This window comes from Conger conger, chromosome 11, assembly GCF_963514075.1.
Source record: "Conger conger chromosome 11, fConCon1.1, whole genome shotgun sequence".
Lineage (NCBI taxonomy): Eukaryota > Metazoa > Chordata > Actinopteri > Anguilliformes > Congridae > Conger > Conger conger.
In genome coordinates, this window is record NC_083770.1 from 16,502,316 (window position 1) to 16,521,918 (window position 19,603).

Sequence of the window (19,603 nt, forward strand, 5' to 3'; positions counted from 1 at the left end):
CTTAATGTTAGGTCGGATGGTGGTGTGGCTGTGCTCTTACTGCCTGAGCCATGTCGCCACTTGTAACAATGCTTTTTTTTTTGCCCTCATTCTTTTATTGTCTCGCAGGATTGTTTAAAATAGCTTTTGGTGTGTAGGTACACAGTGACCATACACTGCGTGTGAAGCTCCCTCACGTTTATGTATCCAAGCAACTGAAAAATGTTTTAATTATCCGTTCTGAGTTTCGTGTCTACACAAAAATGACCTCAAGGTTCTGAAATTAGTGTCCAAGTGATTGTAAAAAAAAAACTGTAATAATATTGGCTTTATCGCGTACACGACATTCCTCCAATTTTTATTATGTGACCGGCGACGACGCTCTGTGGCAAATCTTGTGTACTGCAAGTACACCTCCGCGAGCGTCACTTCCTTTTAAAAGAGCACCAGTAAAATCGCACAGTACAAATATGATGGTATTTTTCTAGAATAGTTAGCTTACTTAATTTGTTGTGTTAAGGTTGAATTAAATTTTATTAAGTAAAAATAATAAGTATTTATTTGCACTTCCGCTTTTAGTATCGGTGTCCCAGCATGCAGGTCAACGTTACTAGTTTTATTTTCACTTTCTCAGTCGCATTTGCAATTGATGACATCTTTTGGCTTTCAATTCCATGCTGTTTAGGTGAGTTCAAATGCCTTACAATGAACTAAGATTGGGATGTAAAATTCCCTAAACTAAACTATTTTGCATTTTGATGATTGAATGTATGTTGCTGTTTGGTTGAATTAGTATTTGATTGCAGTAGCATTGCTGTCATGCCAGAGCTGAAATCGAAACAAAGTTTAAGCATAGTCATGACAAGCGCTATATGTAACAGTTAGACCCGGAAAACCAGCCGCGTTGCTCATTGCGTTTAATAAATGTCTAGTTCACTAAATCTGTGTATTGTAAAAGAAAAAGGAAAACAATGTATTTAGTAGGGTTAGCTATAATGTTCGTTGTGTGTATTGTGGATTACTCTGGGAGCTCACGCAAATCAGGTCAAACTGGATTGGCTGTCATGTTGCTTGCCACAGATACTGCACTGTATACCCATATAATTTAAATTCTACTCAAATTTCTCTGTCGCAATTGTAGCGACACGCTTTGGTTCAGGTGATATAAGCCCGAAAGGACATGGCTAGAAAGGGACCGATGCCACGGAGCACTGCTTCCTGCCTGTGTGTTCTCACTGCGTTCCTGTTCAGCTCTTCTGTTCTGTCCGCCGCTGCGACGGAACAAAGTGATGGAGAGAATAAAACGCCCTCCCCTCGAGCCACTAACGGTCAACCGTTTCCGTGGGACAAAATGAGGCTTCCCGAAACGGTATGGCCTTTGCACTACGACCTCTTCATTCATCCCAACCTGACCACCCTCGACTTCACTGGGACCGTTCAGATCCAGCTAGAAGTGTTACAGGACACTTCAGTCATCATTCTGCACAGCAGGGACCTCCGGATCTCCAAGGCGGCCCTCCTAGAATCGAGCAGAATCCTGCCCCTACAGGTCCTGGAGAACCCTGAGTTCCAGCAGGTGGCTCTCCAGGCAGATGGCGTAACTTTTACCCAGGGCAGCAAGTGCGCCGTGTACCTGGAATTCGCGGCTAATCTCTCCGAGAGCTTCCACGGGTTTTACAAAAGCACCTACCGCACGAGCCAGGGAGAAGTCAGGTGAGGCCTGCCTTTGAGGTTACATTTCTGGCTCCGTATTTTTTAACTGCGCTGTGGAATCACCATTGTGTCTACTGTTTCCCTCTCCTTGTACCTTGACCTACATGTGCTCAAAGTCTGAGATAAATTTTTAATTTTTGGATTGTTTTAAAATAACTTGTATGTGGATTTCTCTGTATGTTTGGCTCGTTAAGGTCAATGTTTTTCACTATCTCAGGGTTGTGGCCTCCACCCAGTTTGAGGCCACCAGTGCCCGCGCTGCCCTCCCCTGTTTCGACGAGCCTGCCTTCAAAGCCAACTTCTCTGTCCGGATCCGCAGGGAGGCCAGACACATCTCGCTGTCCAACATGCCCAAGGTGTGCTGAGCAGACTATTCCTCAGCCAACACACACACACACACACACATGCACATGCACAAGCATGCCCATATGCACAGGCACACATATACTGCAGTGCATGCACTCACCTGCAAAAATGCATTAGAGTGCATATACGAATAGACTTGCGTACACACATAACCAATGAATGCACACGTGCACATACATGCACTTAAATACACATGCAGATACAAATTCAGTCATGCTGTCAGGTGCAGGCAGACACATGCACAGATATTCACACTCAGAGGCATACAATATGTCTGTCTGTAGTTTTTTGCTGTCATTGTTCAGTATTATAAACTATATTGCTGGTTTGCAGAAAACCAGAGATTCTAGAAATGTGTAGGTATGACATCACAGTAGAAATTGCATCACAACTAGGTGGGTGCTTCTTGGAGCCCCTGACATGTGACCTGAGTAGGAAGTGAGGCTCACGGTGAGGTGTCCTGCCCACCCCCAGGTAAAGACGGTTGAGCTGTCCAGCGGACTGCTGGATGACCACTTCGATATGAGCGTGAAGATGAGCACCTACCTGCTGGCCTTCATCGTGTCGGACTTCCTGTCTATCAGCAAGATGAGTCAGCATGGAGTCAAGGTAATGCTTCTCATGTACTGTTACAGTTTTGGTGCTTTTTGTCTGTGAACAACTGACCTTGGATCAGTAGTGAAATGTCACCCCTTATGAGTGGGGTTAGGATGGAGCGTGAGTGAGCTGACCTTGGATCAGTTGTAGTCAGCTCACGTGTAAAAAGTGCCCAGAAAACCATCACCTGTCTCTTTTTGTGATTGTGTGTGAGCGTTATTCCACTCATGTATTCATTTGTTAACTGACTCACTCTTTCTCTTTTGCTCTTTTTTGTCTTGCTGGTTTTGCATTTTGCATTGTTTTATGCATTAAAAAACATTTGTCAATCTATTCATTTATTCTCTCTTGCTATGATTTTATTTATTTATTCAGCATTTTTAAAGTAATTTATTCATGAATTGAATTGCCCGTACACACACCCTTGGTTAGATATCGGTGTATGCTGTGCCGGAGAAGATTGACCAGGCTGAGTTTGCATTGGAGGCTGCAGTGAGGCTTCTGGACTTCTATGAGGATTACTTTGATATTCCTTACCCTCTTCCCAAGCAAGGTGAGCACGAGATTTTGCTTAAATGCAGTTTTTCCATTCTGGTCATTCTGAAGAGATGGTATATGCAAGTGTCCCATCATTATTGTAATTGTCATTTGTAAATTAACGATTTGCTGTGCGTTCCATAACATTTGAATCAGAGAGCACTGATATCACAGTATTTAGAGTGAACATACGAACACATTCTCAATCTATTCTGTATTAATTGCCTTGAAATATTGTATACCTGGTAGAAGCTTTTAGAGAGCTAGACGTTCAGGTAGATGTGCTCTCTTGATCTCAGTACCGCATTCAGATCAACAAACTTCCATCTGTGCTATGTTTGTGGCCTAGCTGTAATCCATTGCCCATTAAAAGACCAGATTTACAATGAGATATTGAAATGTTACGCTAAATTGCGCTTTGTAGCACTGGTGATAAATGGAAGGGATGTGATAGGTAGTGCTTTGCAGGGTTAACCAATGAAACGCCGGTCTGCTGGCTGCTCTTTGGCAGGAGAAGAAGCACAGTTGGCGAGGTGAAAAGTGAAATTGTGTTAGAACTGAGGGACCTGAACGTCTCCCGTTTTGCTCCCGCAGACCTGGCAGCCATCCCGGACTTCCAGTCTGGAGCCATGGAGAACTGGGGTCTGACCACCTACCGGGAGTCTGCCCTCCTCTTCGACCCCAAGAAGAGCTCTGCCTCCGACAAGCTCGGGATCACCATGATCATCGCGCACGAGCTGGCCCATCAGGTTCGTCTGCCTTCTGTACACTAGCCAATCAGATTCCCCTGGTATTCCATACACTGACCAATCGGGTTCACCAGCCTTCCACACACTGACCAATCGGGTTCACCAACCTTCCGTACACTGGCCTATCCGGATCCTCAGCATCTATGACATTGGCCAATCAGTTCCTCAGATTCTGTCACAGTTGACAATCGAGTCCCACAGCCTCCCTCATACTCGCACCCTTTGTGATTTATTCTACTGATATGCTGATAAAATCTCTCCCCCTATCAGTGGTTTGGTAACCTGGTGACCATGCAGTGGTGGAACGACCTGTGGCTGAACGAGGGCTTCGCCAAGTTCATGGAGTTTGTGTCTGTCAACATCACCAACCCCGAGCTGCAAGTGGTGAGGTCACTGGGAATACGGTCACCATGGCACCCGATGCACTCTAAGTCAGGGTCCTTTCATAACAAGATATTATGGGATGGCTTCTAATGTCTGATGAGTTTGGGACTTCACCAGGGGGATGGTTAGATTTTGTGTTTTTATTGCAGAAGTGGTTCTTGTATGCACCTCTATAAATGCAAAACATGCAAATGTGTTCAGAATGTGCAGAGATAGAAGGTTGTAGACCGGCCCTGTATTCACAGTGGGTCACAAACTTTTTTTTCAAGCTACTTTCAGTGATTGCTGAACTCATTCAGCCATGTTTGAGAAGAAAAACATTAAAAATACTGATTTAGGTGTAAGTCAAAGTTAAGGACAGTTGATTGAATCCAGGTCGGTGTCATGCTTAAAGTCCCAGGGGTTTCTGGGACCGTTTTGCCCACTCTCTCATGCGTTTGCAGGAGGATTACTTCCTGGGGAAGTGTTTCGAGGCCATGGAGGTGGACTCCCTGAGCTCATCCCACCCCGTCTCCACCGCCGTGGAAAACCCCGCCCAGATCCAGGAGATGTTCGATGATGTCTCCTACGACAAGGTCCTGCAGAACCCCACTTCGAAATCACACCCCTCTAGAGCTGTTGCCTGTATCACAATGGATTACTGAAATAGCTGGATTAACTATGCTCAGTAAAACCCAGAACCCTCTAGAAACATGGACTGAAGTAAAAAGACCTGCTCCAGATGTCATTCAGTTATCCAGTCTGTAATCCTGCTTCTTGATACAGGCCCCTGGTGGCTGCAGCCCTAGTGCTGGATAATTGCAACGTCTACTGGTTTTCATTGGAGCTCAGCATTTAATTGATCACTTTAAGAAGTTTATCATACAGTTACCTCACATCAACCGGTTTCTTGGTTCTGAGTTGGTTGCTGATTGTACGGTGAAAATGAACCAGCACACCCTGCAGCTCTCCTGGGGTTTAAAGTTCAACCGTTTGACCGCTTGGTGAAGGATAAATTACTCTCGCAGTTTGTGTGTTACAGGGAGCGTGCATTCTGAACATGCTGAGAGATTATCTCACGCCTGAGGCTTTCAAAATCGGGATCATCCGTTACCTGCGCCGCTACAGCTACCAGAACACGGTCAACGCCCACCTGTGGGACAGCCTGACCGGCGTAAGTACAAATACGCACACCCCTAACAATCTCATTTCTCACATTTCTGTTACTTTTTCATATTTTCATTTGTTCATGCCTTCCTTCATACATTAGTTTAGCTCTAATTCAGATGCATTTCTTTATCTGCCAGTGCTCATATTCAGAGCTTAAAACTGGCTTCATTCGGCCATTTTGTTCATGTATTGGGTTGCTTGCTTGTTCAGTTGAGCTCTATATTTATTTGAATTCTATGTGCTTACAATATGATTTTGACTATGTATACAGAACTTTGCATGAGCGGTTATATGAGATAGCTTTTAAGTTATAAACAATATAAAATTGTGCAGGGCCTGGAAGTGGACCAGCAGGTTGTTAAATGCTGCCGTGGTGAAGTGATAGTGAGTATATGTGTGCGTGTGTGTGTGTGTTTCTCCCACACCAGATCTGCCAGTCAGATGACCTGGATGAAGGGAGGCTGAAAGGAGGATTCTGTTCCCGGGGAAAGTCTGAGTCGGCAGCTTCCGTAAGCGACCACACAAGCACCCTGTCTCCCGCACACACACACTCCCGTTCACACTGTTCCCTTTCAAAATGGCAAATCAGGAAATCTACAAACCTACTTAGGATGTTTCACAGGTTTAAGTGACAAGTGACTGAATTAAAATGAGTTTGACCCAGCTCTTATGGTCTGGATGTTGACTGCTTTGACGCGAGACGGACACCTGTCATTGTGGCCCTGCAGAAGTGGTTCTCGGAAGACGAGCTGGACGTGCGTGAGATGATGGACACCTGGACCCTGCAGGAGGGGTTCCCCCTCATCAGTGTGGAGGTCAAAGGTCGGGAGGTCAGACTGAGCCAGGAGAGGTACCTTAAAAGCGAGGACCCCACACAGACCTCGGGGTAAGAGGCTTTGGGCTTCTGTTTGCCTGGTGTGATAATGCTCTCCTAATCAAAGGGTCAAAGGTCATGCCTGTCTTCCTTCCTTTCCTCAGCTTCCTGTGGCAGGTTCCTTTGACCTACATCACCAGCCGCTCCCCCACCATCCATCGCTTCCTGTTGAGGACCAAAACAGGTGTCCTGTGCCTGTCATGAAACTAGTTCTCTCAAAAAGTGAAATACACAACCACTGGATGACAGTATCTTAAATTAAGAAAGCGTGAGATTCAATTGTCTTGGTGGTTTTTCTTTTTATAAAGTTGAAACTATGTTCTTGGGATTCTTCAATTTTTCTCAAACATTTTCTTTGTAGTTTTTTCATTCAAACAAGAATTTGAACAATATTTTGAGAAAAGAAGCGCATTCCTTTTGTCTTGTCTCGTCGTTTTGTCATCAGTATTTTAATAAGCAGGTTGAGGGGTATTATGAGAAGCCCTGTTCATGTATATATCCCTGTTCTTCACGCCCCACCACGCAGACGTGCTGTACCTGCCTGAGGAGGTGGAGTGGATCAAGTTCAACGTGGACATGAGCGGGTACTACGTCGTCCATTACGAGGGCAGAGGCTGGGACTCCATCATTCACCTGCTCCAGCACGACCACACGGCCCTCAGCAGGAACGACCGAGCCAGCCTCACCAACAACATCTTCCAGCTGGTCAGGTGAGCGTGGGGAGGGGCGGGGGTCAGGGGGGGTGGAGAGGGGCGCTGGAGAGCCGGGCTGAGTGGGGTGGGTTTAGGGAAGGGGTGTGAATGGTGTTGTCCAGAGTTACTTAGGAGTAAGGCTATCTATGGATGCTATACGAAAGCTGTAGGCCCAGAAATCCAGTAAGCCACAAATGAAACTTCATTTTGTTTAAACCCATACACTTAAGTTCATAGGAATAACCATTCGGCGATAGTAAAGGTTAAGTTCTGGATGGAGCGTCATGTTTTTTTAACAGCATTGTGTCCTGTCTGTCTGTCTTTCTATCCGTCGGTCTGTCCCCCAGCATAGGGAAGGTCCCTCTGGACAAGGCCCTAGACCTGTCTCTGTATCTGAGTAGTGAGACAGAGATCATGCCGGTGATCCAGGGCCTCCACGAGCTGGTGCCCCTCTACAAGCTGATGGAGAAGAGGGACATGGAGGAGCTGGAGAACCAGATGAAGGTCAGGGGTCAGGGGTCACGGGAGTGCCTTTTGGGGGAAATGACTGGGACTCAAATCTGCACGTCCAGATCAGCAACAGAGCTCTTTTTGGACACAGGCCTTTAACTTTAGCATTTTTTTGCTATCTACGATGTGTCTATCTGTGTTATATCGTTGTGTTGTGATCAGATGAAATGGCTTAACACAGTAAAATCTGCAATGTACATTTTGTCCCAACTGGATTCAAAAATCTCTGTTAGAGTTGAATTAATGGGGAGCATTTTACTGTGTCTGTCACTGTGTTCAGGGTAGGGTCGGGTGAAATGCCGTATGTCACTGTGTTCAGGGTAGGGTCGGGTGAAATGCTGTATGTCACTGTGTTCAGGTTTGGGTTAGATAAAACGCCATATATCACAGTGTTCAGGTTAGGGTCAAATGGAATTTCAGTGTTTTTTTCCCAGTGTATAGGGAACTGAGAGTCTAAGCCTGTAACCGTGTTGCAGGGCTACATCGTGGACCTGTTCCAGGACCTGATCGATCGGCAGACCTGGACGGACGACGGTTCGGTGTCCGAGAGGATGCTGCGTAGCTACCTGCTGATGTTCGCCTGCGTCCGCCGCTACCCGCCCTGCGTCCGCACCGCCACCGAGCTCTTCCGCCAGTGGAAGGAGTCTGACGGCAACATGAGGTCAGGGGTCACCAAGGCCTCCTCACTGACACGAGGGGATAGGTCTCCGAAAATCCCTTCTAGCTGTAACACAGTGTTTCTAGGCCAACGGTGAATTTCGTCATGTCCCTGACAAATTAATTAATTATGACAATACAACAGGGATAATAAAACCAGACCACACAAACATCACAGGTGTCCATAGGCTACCATATCTATCGGTGAAAGATAGGCTGGTCATTCTCTTGCTGCCGGCTCTCTCCTGTAGCACTGTGTGGACTTTAGAGTGTGAAATAAAATACTGTGGCTTGTGAGTAAATGAGCAAATAAATGGCACGATATATTAATGTAAATATAGCAAATATTAAAAAGTTGGCACACTTTGTTCAGCTCATCCCTCTCTATCCTCTGTGTTGCGTCCACAGCCTTCCCAATGATGTTAGCATGGCGGTTTTCGCGGTGGGTGCCCGCACTGAAGAGGGGTGGGACTTCCTGTTTGAGAAGTACCGCCATTCCCTGTACATTTCGGTGAAGAGCCGCATCAAGTCAGCCCTGTCCATCAGCCCCCTCTCCCACAAGCTGAAGTGGTGAGTCAGTGTTAACGCAGCGCTAGCTCTCACCGTCGCTAACATTACATAACAATCACTTACTGTCTTCAATAAAGCGTAATGTTTAACATCTCTGTCAGCTGACTGCACATCACAAATAATGACAGCCATATAAACATCTTCTGATGTCAATTGGCCAATATGCTCTGAATATCTCGCTGTCCATCTCATCTGTGTCTGTGCTTTCTTTTCCTTTCATTGTCTGGACTGTGCATCTGTCTATCTTTCTGTCCTAATTCACAACAAACTGTCTTCTCTCACTGTCTGCTTCTGTTAATTTCTCATTCCCTTTCACTCTTGTTGTAAATTCTGTTTGTCTCCATCTCTCTATCACTCTCTTACCTCTCTTCATCCGTCCGTGTCTGGATGTGGACATACCTTTATTTAACCGTGGTAACCATCTGTCTGTCTGTCTGTCTGTCTGTCTGTCTGTCTGTCTGCCTGCCTGCCTGCCTGCCTGCCTGTCTGTCTCTGTATGTCTGTGTCTGTCCATCTGCCTACCTACCTGTGTCTGACTGTCTGTCTCTCTGTCAGGATGATGGAGCAGAGTCTGCTGGGGGAGGTGATGAAGACACAGGACCTCCCCCATGTGGTGATAACGGTCAGCAAAAACCCCAAAGGCTACAAGCACGGCTGGGACTTCCTGAGGGACAACTGGGGCACCCTGGTGAAAAAGTGGGTTCACTGACTCACTCTACATCCTTTCTCTCTGTCCTCCTTCTAACTCCCCTCCCCATCTCTCTCAGATATAAATAACTATCATAATACAAATAGAAGTTGATAATTGACCTATGACCCTCTCTGACCCTGCAGGTTTGACCTCGGTTCTCACTCCATCTCAAACATGGTGATCGGAGTGACCAACCAGTATTCCACCAGGGAAATGCTAGAAGAGGTATTTTCTTACCCAAGCTGTGGTCAGGAAGCACTTTAATGTGTGTTTGTGTGTGTGTGTGTGCAGCATGTGTACGATTATGTGCACGCACACACGTGTTTGTGCAAAGTGCCATGTTTTTGCACTGTGCATTAGGACAGAATAGCTGTTAAATGAAGTGAAGGGCAGTAAATCCCTAACATCCCTCCCCCAGGTTCGGACGTTCTTCAACTCCCTGACGAAGGAGACGGGGGCGGAGCTGAGGTGCCTGCAGCAGTCTCTGGAGAGCATCGAGGAGAACATCCGCTGGATGGACAAGAACCTGCCACTGCTCCAGGGGTGGCTGGACCGCCAGGGGGCAAAGCCGGGGGCCACGGCCCACACAGGGGCCTGAGCATCTGGGGCCGGAGAAGATGGTCCACGGACATCAAGAAGAACAGAGATACTGTGTTCACAAGGTGTGGGTTCATTCCAATCGCTTTTTTAAAATCTGTGCTCATCTCCTCGAGTGATCTGGAAATCGATCAACGTCCGCCATCTTTAAAGACAGTCCAGTTAATGAAATGCTCCTACTTGGAGGAGCGAGGAGGTTCCTGGAGGAGTCTTCAGTGAAGATACACAAGCCCAGCCTTTATGGAAGTCTTTTCAGAAGGCATGATGTGAAATTATCTACCTGTGGATCCACCTCTAAACATCTGCCACTTCTGTAACTGACATCGCTTAAACTGCTGCTTGACTGAGCATGGACGCTCCATTTGCCCAGTACGTTTCCTCGATTCCTCCATCCTCGTATGTCATGCTTACATCTCTTCCTCACACCCTCCGTTGGTTGGAGCTAAGGAATGTGAAAAGGAAGGGATACAAGCAATGAAAGTAAACGATTGGAATGAACCCATCACATCAGTTAAAAAACTCTTAAGTGTCTTTGGATATCTGCAACAATTTAAATTTCCCCACTTTGGCAGTCACAGCAGTTATCGTGATATCTGCGAAAAACCTATTGAATCATGGGTATTTAATTAATTTACTGTGAACTGTTTGTGTGACACTGAACATTTTTATGAATATGAATTTGTGTTTCTTTCTTTTGAGTAGAATGCTAAGCCTAAGTCTTCTTTTCATTTTATCTCCATTTACTGATGCTGTTGCACTGATAATCATTCACAAAGACCCTGTTAGCCTCTCATACCGGCCCTCTGTCCAAACCCCATGACCGCAGAGCATTCTGCCTTTCTTGCATCCTTTTATTGGAGTCATATTTTTGCTTTCTTTGTGCTGTTTGCTGTTACTGTCTGTGTGTGCACGTGGGAGAGAGTGTGCATTATTCTAATTTCATTTCTGTATTTCCTTTTTTTTCAGTTTTTGATTCATGTTAATTCATTCATATGTACAACACACAGGTGATTATTGTTGTTTAGTTCATTTGAACCGACAAAAAATACTTAAGAAAATCCAGGGGACATTCATAAGCTATTCCCATGGTTTCAGGATCTTCCATTAATTTAACTGTTTTACTCTGCAGTCCACTTTAAGCTGTGCAGCCATTGTCGCTGTTGTGCAGTAAGGCAGCGAGGTGTCGTGCCCACTGAAGCCCTGTTTTTCTGGCCAGCACTGTGGCCAGTTGTATAGCGTCCTACAGAACTCAGCCACAGCTACACAGACAGTCAGGATTCAGTAAAAGGCAGATGTCTTCCTAAAGGCCCGGACACACCAAACCGACGGTCGGCCGAGTCTTTCCGGTGTGTCCCGCACGCCGACACTCCGGCGGCGTGTTTTGGAGGGCTCCGACGCCGATTCAACATGTTGAATCGGCGTCGGAGCCCCCGGAGCCGTCGTTAACGACGCGTATCGACGCGAGGCGATCTTTGTCGGCGCTCCGCGGCCGACCGTCGGTTTGGTGTGTCCGGGCCTTAAGACAGCGTACGAGGAATTCAAAAGAAGAAAAGTTGGGCATTACATTACATGACTAAGCATTTAGCAGATGCTCTTAGCCAGAGCGACATACAAAGAAGTGCAGGTCAAACGCAGGAACGAGTGTGAAGAGGTCCCTAGAGTACAGTCTGGGGGTACAGGTACTGGACGAAATGGGCACCTTGCAATGAGGGGGAAAACTCTGCATACTGAACTTAGGTCCCATATAGTTGATACTACTTTGACCATGTAATCATGTGACCACCTAAGTGTATGATATCAGTACCTGCCTGTACATATACCCCATAGCATCTTCACATGGGCGTTTGCCTGAGGAAGTCCCTGCTGGTGGTATTCCTATTATTATGGGATCCAATGCATAACTGTGCCTACAATTTCTTTTTCCTTTGTTCTCATTGCAGTGAAAGGTACCCTGGCCTAAATGAGCGTTCTCTTAATCTGGTGTGTGTGTGTGTGTGATGTTTTTACACTTAATGTTTGGTAGGATGGTGCTGTGGCTGTAGATTTTAAGAAATAAAAGTATAAAAAACAGTGCGTTTGACTTCGAAGTGGCGAGATCCTCTGGTAAAATGAGCTTCATACATATTTTTAAAAAGATTGAGATTAAAGGCAAAAATTAACATAAACTATGTAGCAAAAAGCATTTATTGACAGGTGTCAAGTTTTGGTCCACAAATGAGTTAGAAAGTCGAAAAAACATCAGTTGAGTCGGGAGCAGAGCTTCCCTTTTCAAGAGTCTCAGCTGGCCATTTTGAGCTTGCATCCGAAACACTCGCTGTTCCCTTTAAGGAAACCAGCACAATATAACACTGTCCATGTCCGTATCCATCTCCCTCAACAGCTGAGGTTCAGTCCGAAAGTGGCTGTCATAATGCACTTTTCCTCCGAACCGGGCTTCAGTAGAACCCTCGTGAAGAACCGACCGTTTCAACACTATTATGAGCCCAGTCTGGACCCGAAGGCTCACTCGTCTGTTCTGCAGTGAGTCCTCCAGGCCTCAGGGGGCACTCTGGTTGTGTATACAGCAGGGGCAGCAGTGCAAAGTCTCGTGGATGAAGAGGTCGCACTCCACACAGAACACGCAGCTGCATACCGGGCAAACAAACACCTGTTGGGCACACAAGAGAGAATAGATATAACTTATTTTTCATAAGATACTACCTATATGTAATAAAATGTAGTTACAAAAGGGCAATAATTACACTTTTGTCTTTGAGCTCCCCTTGACAAGCTTGGCAAAATCTGCAAAGGAATATCCATGTTACGATGAGTGAATTTGCTGCAAGGATGCCATTGATAGGGGTTTAAAGACAAGCTGAAACGGATGTAAGAGCAGCATTGGCTTCCGTGATATGACATACACCAGTGAAATGGCTCCTGGGGGTTTTTTGGAGGGCGAGGAGTCGATATGACTGAGGTTAGATGAGGAGGGGGAAGCAGAGCCATAGCCTATTGCTCTGGGGGGATAAGAATATGTGATTGGAGGGGATTGAAAATTGAGAAATTGAAATACATGCCAGCTGGTACACGATGATGTCAAATCCCGTAAAATCTCATTTTCGAGGAAGTGGATGGAAACAAACATTAAAAACAATTTTTTTACTTTTATACATTTTCTGGAATATATACTTTAAGACGTGTTCATATGGTCATGAAGAACTAACGAAATTGAGGCAAAATTTCAGCTTGTCATTAAATTATAAATTAAAAGTATAAGTATAAGCAGCACACCTCTCCCCCTTGTAGTCCTCCAGGGGCATCTCCCGAAACGCGTCCAGGGGGAAGAGGTGGTGGAAGGACCGGGCCAGGTGAGGAGCGGACACCAGCGTCAGTGCTGCAGACAGGACAGACCGGAGTCAGTGTTTGACCAATAACCCAGACTGGAGTCAGTGTCTGACCAATAGCAGAGACTGGAGTCAGTGTCTGACCAATAGCAGAGACTGGAGTCAGTGTCTGACCAATAGCAGAGACTGGAGTCAGTGTCTGACCAATAGCAGAGACTGGAGTCAGTGTTTGACCAATAGCAGAGACTGGAGTCAGTGTTTGACCAATAGCAGACAGGCAATAATTGGCCATTATGACAGATGTACACCAATAAAACTGCTGTTTTAAATGTTGCCATCAGCTCAGACTAACTGACAGCCATTGCTTTAGAACCCCTTGCCTTCCTGACAGGACGTACAGTTGTAGTCACAAACAGGAAGTGACTGAGGGTAGACGTACCACAGACTTTGCATTCGACGGGCAGCTCAGTGTACTTGGCGCGGCACTGTGGGCAGTAGTACCCCCCCAGGGTCAAACCAGGACCGCCGCTGCTGTCCAAATGCCTGTAGAGGGGGGGCAAGGACAACATGCAGAAAGGAAGCGCTTCATTCCTAGAACTTGAATGTGTGACACTAAATCACAGTTGCCCACAGTTCAAATCATATGTTTATGTTCTGCTGAGACCTGGCCAAAATACAATTGATTTTTATTTTTTTGTCACGGGTGAGAAAATAAATATTTTTAAATATGAATTATTTCTATTACATGTCACTTGGCTTTTAGTGAGGGTTTCAGCATAGTATGATATGTGGCTCTTGAGATTAACACCAAGGTAGTGTCATGTAGGGGACAGAAATGAATTGTCAGGTCTACGGAGGATACGGAGGGAGATGACACGGTTCTGCCTCCACAGGCCGATCTGAAATCTGCCAGCTCCAGAGCGCTTCAGTTTCAGACTGTGCGGACTGTCTCAGGAGGATACGGAGAGACTTACGCCATGCTGAAGGAGGGCTTGGAGTCTGGATCTGACGCAGACGCGATGGTGTGCTGGGGAAAGCCTGTGGACAAAGCAGGAGGAGAGCGAGCGTTGTCATACAACCGAAACCCTGGTCATTAAAGATCTCCTGAGACTCACCACAAAGAGCTGCAGGCTCCCCAGTGTCCCGGCTGAATTCCCAAACCGACTCTCTCAACATGCCGCCCAATCATCCCCGCAGGTTAATCGCCTACAAATTGCCCTCTCCCTCTTTAAATAATCTGATGATGTGGTTAGTGTTCTGGCACAAAATGGCTACCGTGTATCACCCAGGTGGGCACTACACACTGGCGCTGGTTGAGGCCAGTTTCCCCCTTATAACACTATATAAATGCAAGGTATTATTATTATTACATTACATTACATTACATTATTGGCATTTGGTAGAAGCTCTTATCCAGAGCGACGTACAGTTGATTAGACTAAGCAGGAGACAGTCCTCCCCTGGAGCAATGCAGGGTTAAGGGCCTTGCTCAAGGGCCCACGGCTGTGCGGATCTTATTGTGGTTACACCGGGATTAGAACCACCGACCTTGCCTATCCCAGTCCTGTGAGAGAGCCTCACACTCACCCATGCCTTTGAGAGAGCCTCACACTCACCCATGCCTTTGAGAGAGCCTCACACTCACCCACGCGTATGAGAGAGCCTCACACTCACCCATGCGTATGAGGGAGCACTCTGAGGTGGAGCTGGCGGGAGGGGGCTTCACGTGGTATGTCAGCAGCTCCCGCAAGTGGCTCTCGTCCAGGATCACATGGTAGGTTCCTGCAGAGGGGAGCGGTCACACACACCAGGGCTCAAATACAAATCAACACTTTAATCCACATTCACACAGGGGCTGGCCGCCAAAAAAAAGTTCTGCCTGTGACGAACAGACATATACCATTATTATTGGATACCAATAATATCATACCAATTTATTAGGTAGACGTGTACAGTAGCTTGTTAATGCAAATATTTAATCAGCCAATCATTTGGAATGATTCATCTAAATGAATAAAAGCTATACAAGATGCACACGTGGTCAAGAGGTTCAGCTGTTGTTCAGACCAAGTGTGACTTTGACTGTGGAATTATTGTTGGCCAGAGGTTAGAGTAACTGCTGATCTCCTGTGAGTTCAAAAAAAATAACTCTAATAAATACCTAATAAAGTGCTCACTGACTGTATAGTCGGAAATTAATACTTATTAAAGGTGTGAATCCAAGTATGCAGAAGCTCACTGAATAAAAAAAACTATGCCTGTGAACAAAATTAAAAGAGAATTACAGTACATCACTATTATTATTTAGTCTTTTTCGGATAAATGTTTATTAAAGGTGTAGTTGTTTATCCGAACACACAGAGCTGATTGGACAAGGTGTAGTTGGGCATCCAAACACACAGAACTCATTGAACAAGGTGCAGGTGTATAGCTGAACGCAAAGGGCTGATTGGATGCACTCCTCACCTCCTGTGTCCCGGGTCAGCACCGTGCATACCCGCACCTCTGCAGACAGGCCAATCACCGACACACGGATCTTCTTCTCCTTAAGAGTCTGTGAGTTACGACATTGTTACTGCTAATGCATTCACGGACACATGTACACACGTGCACACACACACACACACACACAAAGCTGTGACCTCTGACCATTACCTTAATGAGCTCGTAGATATTGGCAGGGTCACAGGTGGTGAGGCTGCTGAATATGACCAGGACCTCCCTGCTGGTGTGGCCGGGCATGTGCCTGCAAGGACAGGGTCAAAGGTCATGTAAATAAGGGGCTCAATGTGTCTCCTCCAAGAATGAAATAAAGGTTGATTAAGAAAAATTTAATTAAATAAAACCGTGTCGCATTTATGGCAAAGAAATAACTAAAAAAAGACATAACATAAGACAGCAGATTTTGATGGAGAATGATGGCCTGCTCTCTGGCGTACCTGAGCGTCTGCATGGCCAGGGAGAGCGAGTTGTAGAGAGAGGGCTCCCCGCCACACGAGGAGGCCACAGCCTTCCTCAGCGCTGCCACGTGCTTCTTTGGGTTTCCTGTCACACACACGAGGAGATACAAAAGAAATAAGCATCCAACCAGCTTCCTTTAAATTAACTTTTGCGACCACAGGTGTCGCCAAATCCACAAAACTGACAAATTATGGGTAGACACTTTAAATGTTGAGTATAAGCACAAGCCTCCATTCCCTGTGAGTCTCTGCGACAGGGGTTCAGATGCCGGACCCGAACGCAGAATTCTCCCTGAATTATGAATACCTTTACCCCCTTCCCTACAGCACCTCCACCAGGTGAAGATGCTTCATGCATGTCAGCATGTCAGTTTACTCATTCACATACATTTAAGAGGCACATAGGGCTATTCTCGAAGTGCCCAACCTCATAATTATCGTCAGGAATGCACGTACAACTAAAGCCTGTTGAGTAAGTCTGATGTCTCCAGGTTAAAGCATGTTGGTATTTACAGTATCAGCACCTAAGGGAAGTGTCAGTACCAGGTCACTGGCCTTTACGAGGTTGCTGTCCAACCAATCACTTTTCCTGGGTGCTTATAATCACTCACCGGCCAGATCCGTCAGCTTCTCCGCTCTCTTGTTCTTTGTGGTGATGAGCCCTATCTGAGGGGGGAGACAAGATCACATGACCAAACCGTAGAGACACCTGAAACATCAATGAACCTTCATTGACATAAAAATGACTGAGAAACAAAACTTTTTGAACTCGCTCACCTGGCTGATGGGGTTCTGGTCAAAGTACTCCTCCACAAAATATTCCATCAGCTACAGGGTATAGAAAACACGCAGACAAATTGTTAGCACAAAGCGCACAAGTTGTTCCCCAACAATCATGATGACAGGAGCAGACAGTAGACAGGAAGTGGCCGGTTGCTCACTACCTTCAGAATGCAGGCCAGCCTGCTTGGCTTCAGGTCCTGGTCTTCCATTGTCCTGGAGCTGTCAATCACCACGAACATGTGGCGCATCTACAACACAGAGGACACCCTGTATCCCAGCAACAATAACAGCCTAAATATCAATCTTACTCACTCAATACCTGGAATCCCCTGCAGAGAAAGCTGCCTCTGAAACTCTTACTGCTTTCAAACAACTGTAGTCAACATTTGTGCATGATCTTAGTGCCATGGAGATAACCTGAATAACTGTAGGCAGGAACACTATGTCAGCAGATGAAAGCATATTGGTTTTAAAAATCACAACTAGAAATGCAATTTCAAGCTGACTTCTCTCAAGTGTGTAATTTGTTTGTTTGTTCCGCCTAATGGTTGGTCCTTACTTACTTCAATAGTTATTTAAGAAGTCCAAAGATTATGCACTGTCACTCACCATTCCAAGACGCACCTTTCCATGGCTTTCAAACACCCTGGAGGGGAAACAGACAAAGAAGAGGTCCACCGCAGGGTCACACAGGTATTACAGCAAGTGACAGTAATACCATATGTAAAAACTGAGCGACCTCCATTCCTGATACTCAAGTTTTAATTCAGAATGCATTCTGCTACACCACCATTAGCTTCACAGCCAGCGAAGCATTGTGCAAAATCAGTAACCAGAGTGTTATAAAGAGGGGCTCTACTCTTCATAAGTGAAATAGGAACACAGCACAAAATAGCATTGCAATTGATTGATTTTCTGCTCACTTTAAACCGGCGCATAAGATTAGAAGAGAACTGACGATATGAGATCTATGCCTTGTGTTTGAGTTTCTGCCCGGTCCCTACCTCTTCCTCTTGGTTTGGAAGAGGATGTCCTCCACAGAGGCCTTGAGTGACCCAGACTCATCCTCCTTCAGCACCTCCCTGCAGGACAGAAATGACACTGTGAGGATAGCAACCACCATGCTTACCCTCAGACAATTATACTTAGTCCCTTATATTTTGCATCATCACAACATTGACTAGCCCATTATCACGAAAGGACAAACAACTTAGCTCTCAATACCAAAAGCGAGAAAGTTTCGCGGGTTTCCAAATAACAGACTTTATTCTCATAAACTGGTCGGAGATGTGACACTCACCAGGTCCGTTCATAGCCTCCCTCCCAGCGCTTCGCTCTTTCGGGCTCTTCGTCCATCCTTCCTTTGCCTCACTGACAGCCGCGAAGAACGAGGCACTAGATGAAGGTAGAGTTCGTTAATCTTATGAGCAACGATAAAATAACAGCCCTACTCAAATGAGGTCTCATTTGCATTATAGGACCTAGGATTACACGGACAACAGGAAAAAACAATCAATTAAAATTCAGCGGGTTAGAAATAACATTCCGATAGTTAGCCAGCATGTTAGCTAACTTTATTTCAGCCGCCACACCGGTACTTGCACAATCTTATAGCCAAGGGACGAAGGAGAATAGTCCATCCATAGGAATGCGTATTGTTTTTCAACAATAACACAGTCGTATTATAATTCAGACAGATAATACTTTAAAATCGCAAGCAGTGTCTACGCAAACTGGTTAGTTAAAACAATACTAAAAGAGCTAGATAGCTAACTAATAATAACAGAGGTGACGAACCGTACCGTCCTGTACTGTGCAACAGTGTGCATTACAATAATGTCCCTCTTGTGCAAAAGCTGTGGAACAATCCGTTCCGCCGTCTTTGGTGGCTGCGCAGTGATGGAGCCAAGTTGATGAATCAGGTTATTGCTGTCTAGGCTGGACAGTATTCTAGACATATGCTACTGTACACATACGGTAGATAATGTAGCCTCTGTACCAAATCCAAGGTAATTTAGCTTACCAGATCAATTCCTTTACTATATATATGTGTGTGTGTGTGTGTGTGTGTGTGTGTGTGTGTGTGTGTGTACAACAAAAAATAAGTGAATGTGATGATAGAAAAAACTGGTCTGTCCTGCAAACATTGCCTACTGTAAATCATATCAGCCATCAACACATATACCAGCAGGAACTAGGCCAGAAATCAGCCTCTTTCATACACACAATAGCTTAATTTATATTATTATTATTATTATTATTATTATTATTATTATATTGTATATAGTGTGCTATTTAAAAATAAATATATTTCTAAAATATGTTTTAATATATATTTACTGTGAACAATGCTGATAAATGCAGTACTGTGTGAATGTTAATCTGAATAAGCATTCAATGAAAATGATGTTTTGACACCTGTATGTTCCTTAAAAACATAGTCAGTTATTATTTCAATTAATGAAACACAAT

The 19,603-nt window shown here is 45.4% G+C and overlaps 2 protein-coding genes across 4 annotated transcripts; one reads left to right on the forward strand and one right to left on the reverse strand.

Moving 5' to 3' along the window:
* Positions 1-351: 351 nt before the first annotated feature.
* Positions 352-11,367, forward strand: LOC133141353 (endoplasmic reticulum aminopeptidase 1-like). Its single transcript, XM_061261893.1, has 19 exons — positions 352-664; positions 1,121-1,692; positions 1,910-2,048; positions 2,533-2,667; positions 3,088-3,208; positions 3,787-3,941; positions 4,212-4,325; positions 4,769-4,900; positions 5,347-5,478; positions 5,903-5,983; positions 6,203-6,360; positions 6,453-6,532; positions 6,875-7,058; positions 7,388-7,544; positions 8,027-8,211; positions 8,616-8,777; positions 9,333-9,473; positions 9,612-9,693; positions 9,887-11,367. Exons 2-19 carry the CDS (start codon positions 1,160-1,162, stop codon positions 10,064-10,066), a joined length of 2,871 nt encoding a protein of 956 aa, XP_061117877.1. The 5' UTR covers positions 352-664; positions 1,121-1,159; the 3' UTR covers positions 10,067-11,367.
* Positions 11,368-12,231: 864 nt separating this feature from the next.
* On the reverse strand, positions 12,232-18,994 carry gtf2h2 (general transcription factor IIH, polypeptide 2). 3 transcript variants are annotated; one of them, XM_061261895.1, is made up of 16 exons: positions 18,934-18,994; positions 18,432-18,526; positions 18,136-18,213; positions 17,741-17,777; positions 17,293-17,379; positions 17,126-17,176; positions 16,960-17,014; positions 16,328-16,433; positions 16,044-16,134; positions 15,855-15,942; positions 15,063-15,170; positions 14,363-14,426; positions 13,828-13,931; positions 13,336-13,438; positions 12,807-12,846; positions 12,232-12,712 (listed from the first exon to the last, which is right to left on the reverse strand). In XM_061261895.1, the coding sequence occupies exons 2-16, from the start codon at positions 18,485-18,487 to the stop codon at positions 12,602-12,604; spliced, it is 1,179 nt and encodes a 392-aa protein (XP_061117879.1). In that variant the 5' UTR covers positions 18,488-18,526; positions 18,934-18,994; the 3' UTR covers positions 12,232-12,601. The 3 variants fall into 3 exon arrangements, with proteins under 3 accessions (XP_061117879.1, XP_061117880.1, XP_061117881.1); XM_061261896.1 differs by having other exon boundaries at positions 18,929-18,951; XM_061261897.1 differs by lacking the exon at positions 18,934-18,994 and adding an exon at positions 18,705-18,919.
* Positions 18,995-19,603: the final 609 nt, after the last annotated feature.

What these genes read in the sequence shown, in the direction of transcription:
- LOC133141353 (XM_061261893.1), top strand. Translation starts at nt 1,160, where the DNA reads ATGGCTAGAAAGGGACCGATGCCACGGAGCACTGCTTCCTGCCTGTGT. An exon ending in CGCTGTCCAACATGCCCAAG is followed by an intron (nt 2,049 to 2,532) that starts GTGTGCTGAGCA and finishes GCCCACCCCCAG; the next exon opens with GTAAAGACGGTTGAGCTGTC. An exon ending in ATGATGTCTCCTACGACAAG is followed by an intron (nt 4,901 to 5,346) that starts GTCCTGCAGAAC and finishes TGTGTGTTACAG; the next exon opens with GGAGCGTGCATTCTGAACAT.
- gtf2h2 (XM_061261895.1), bottom strand. Translation starts at nt 18,487, where the DNA reads ATGGACGAAGAGCCCGAAAGAGCGAAGCGCTGGGAGGGAGGCTATGAA. An exon ending in GGAGGCTATGAACGGACCTG is followed by an intron (nt 18,214 to 18,431) that starts GTGAGTGTCACA and finishes TCTGTCCTGCAG; the next exon opens with GGAGGTGCTGAAGGAGGATG. An exon ending in ATATCTACGAGCTCATTAAG is followed by an intron (nt 15,943 to 16,043) that starts GTAATGGTCAGA and finishes CGTAACTCACAG; the next exon opens with ACTCTTAAGGAGAAGAAGAT.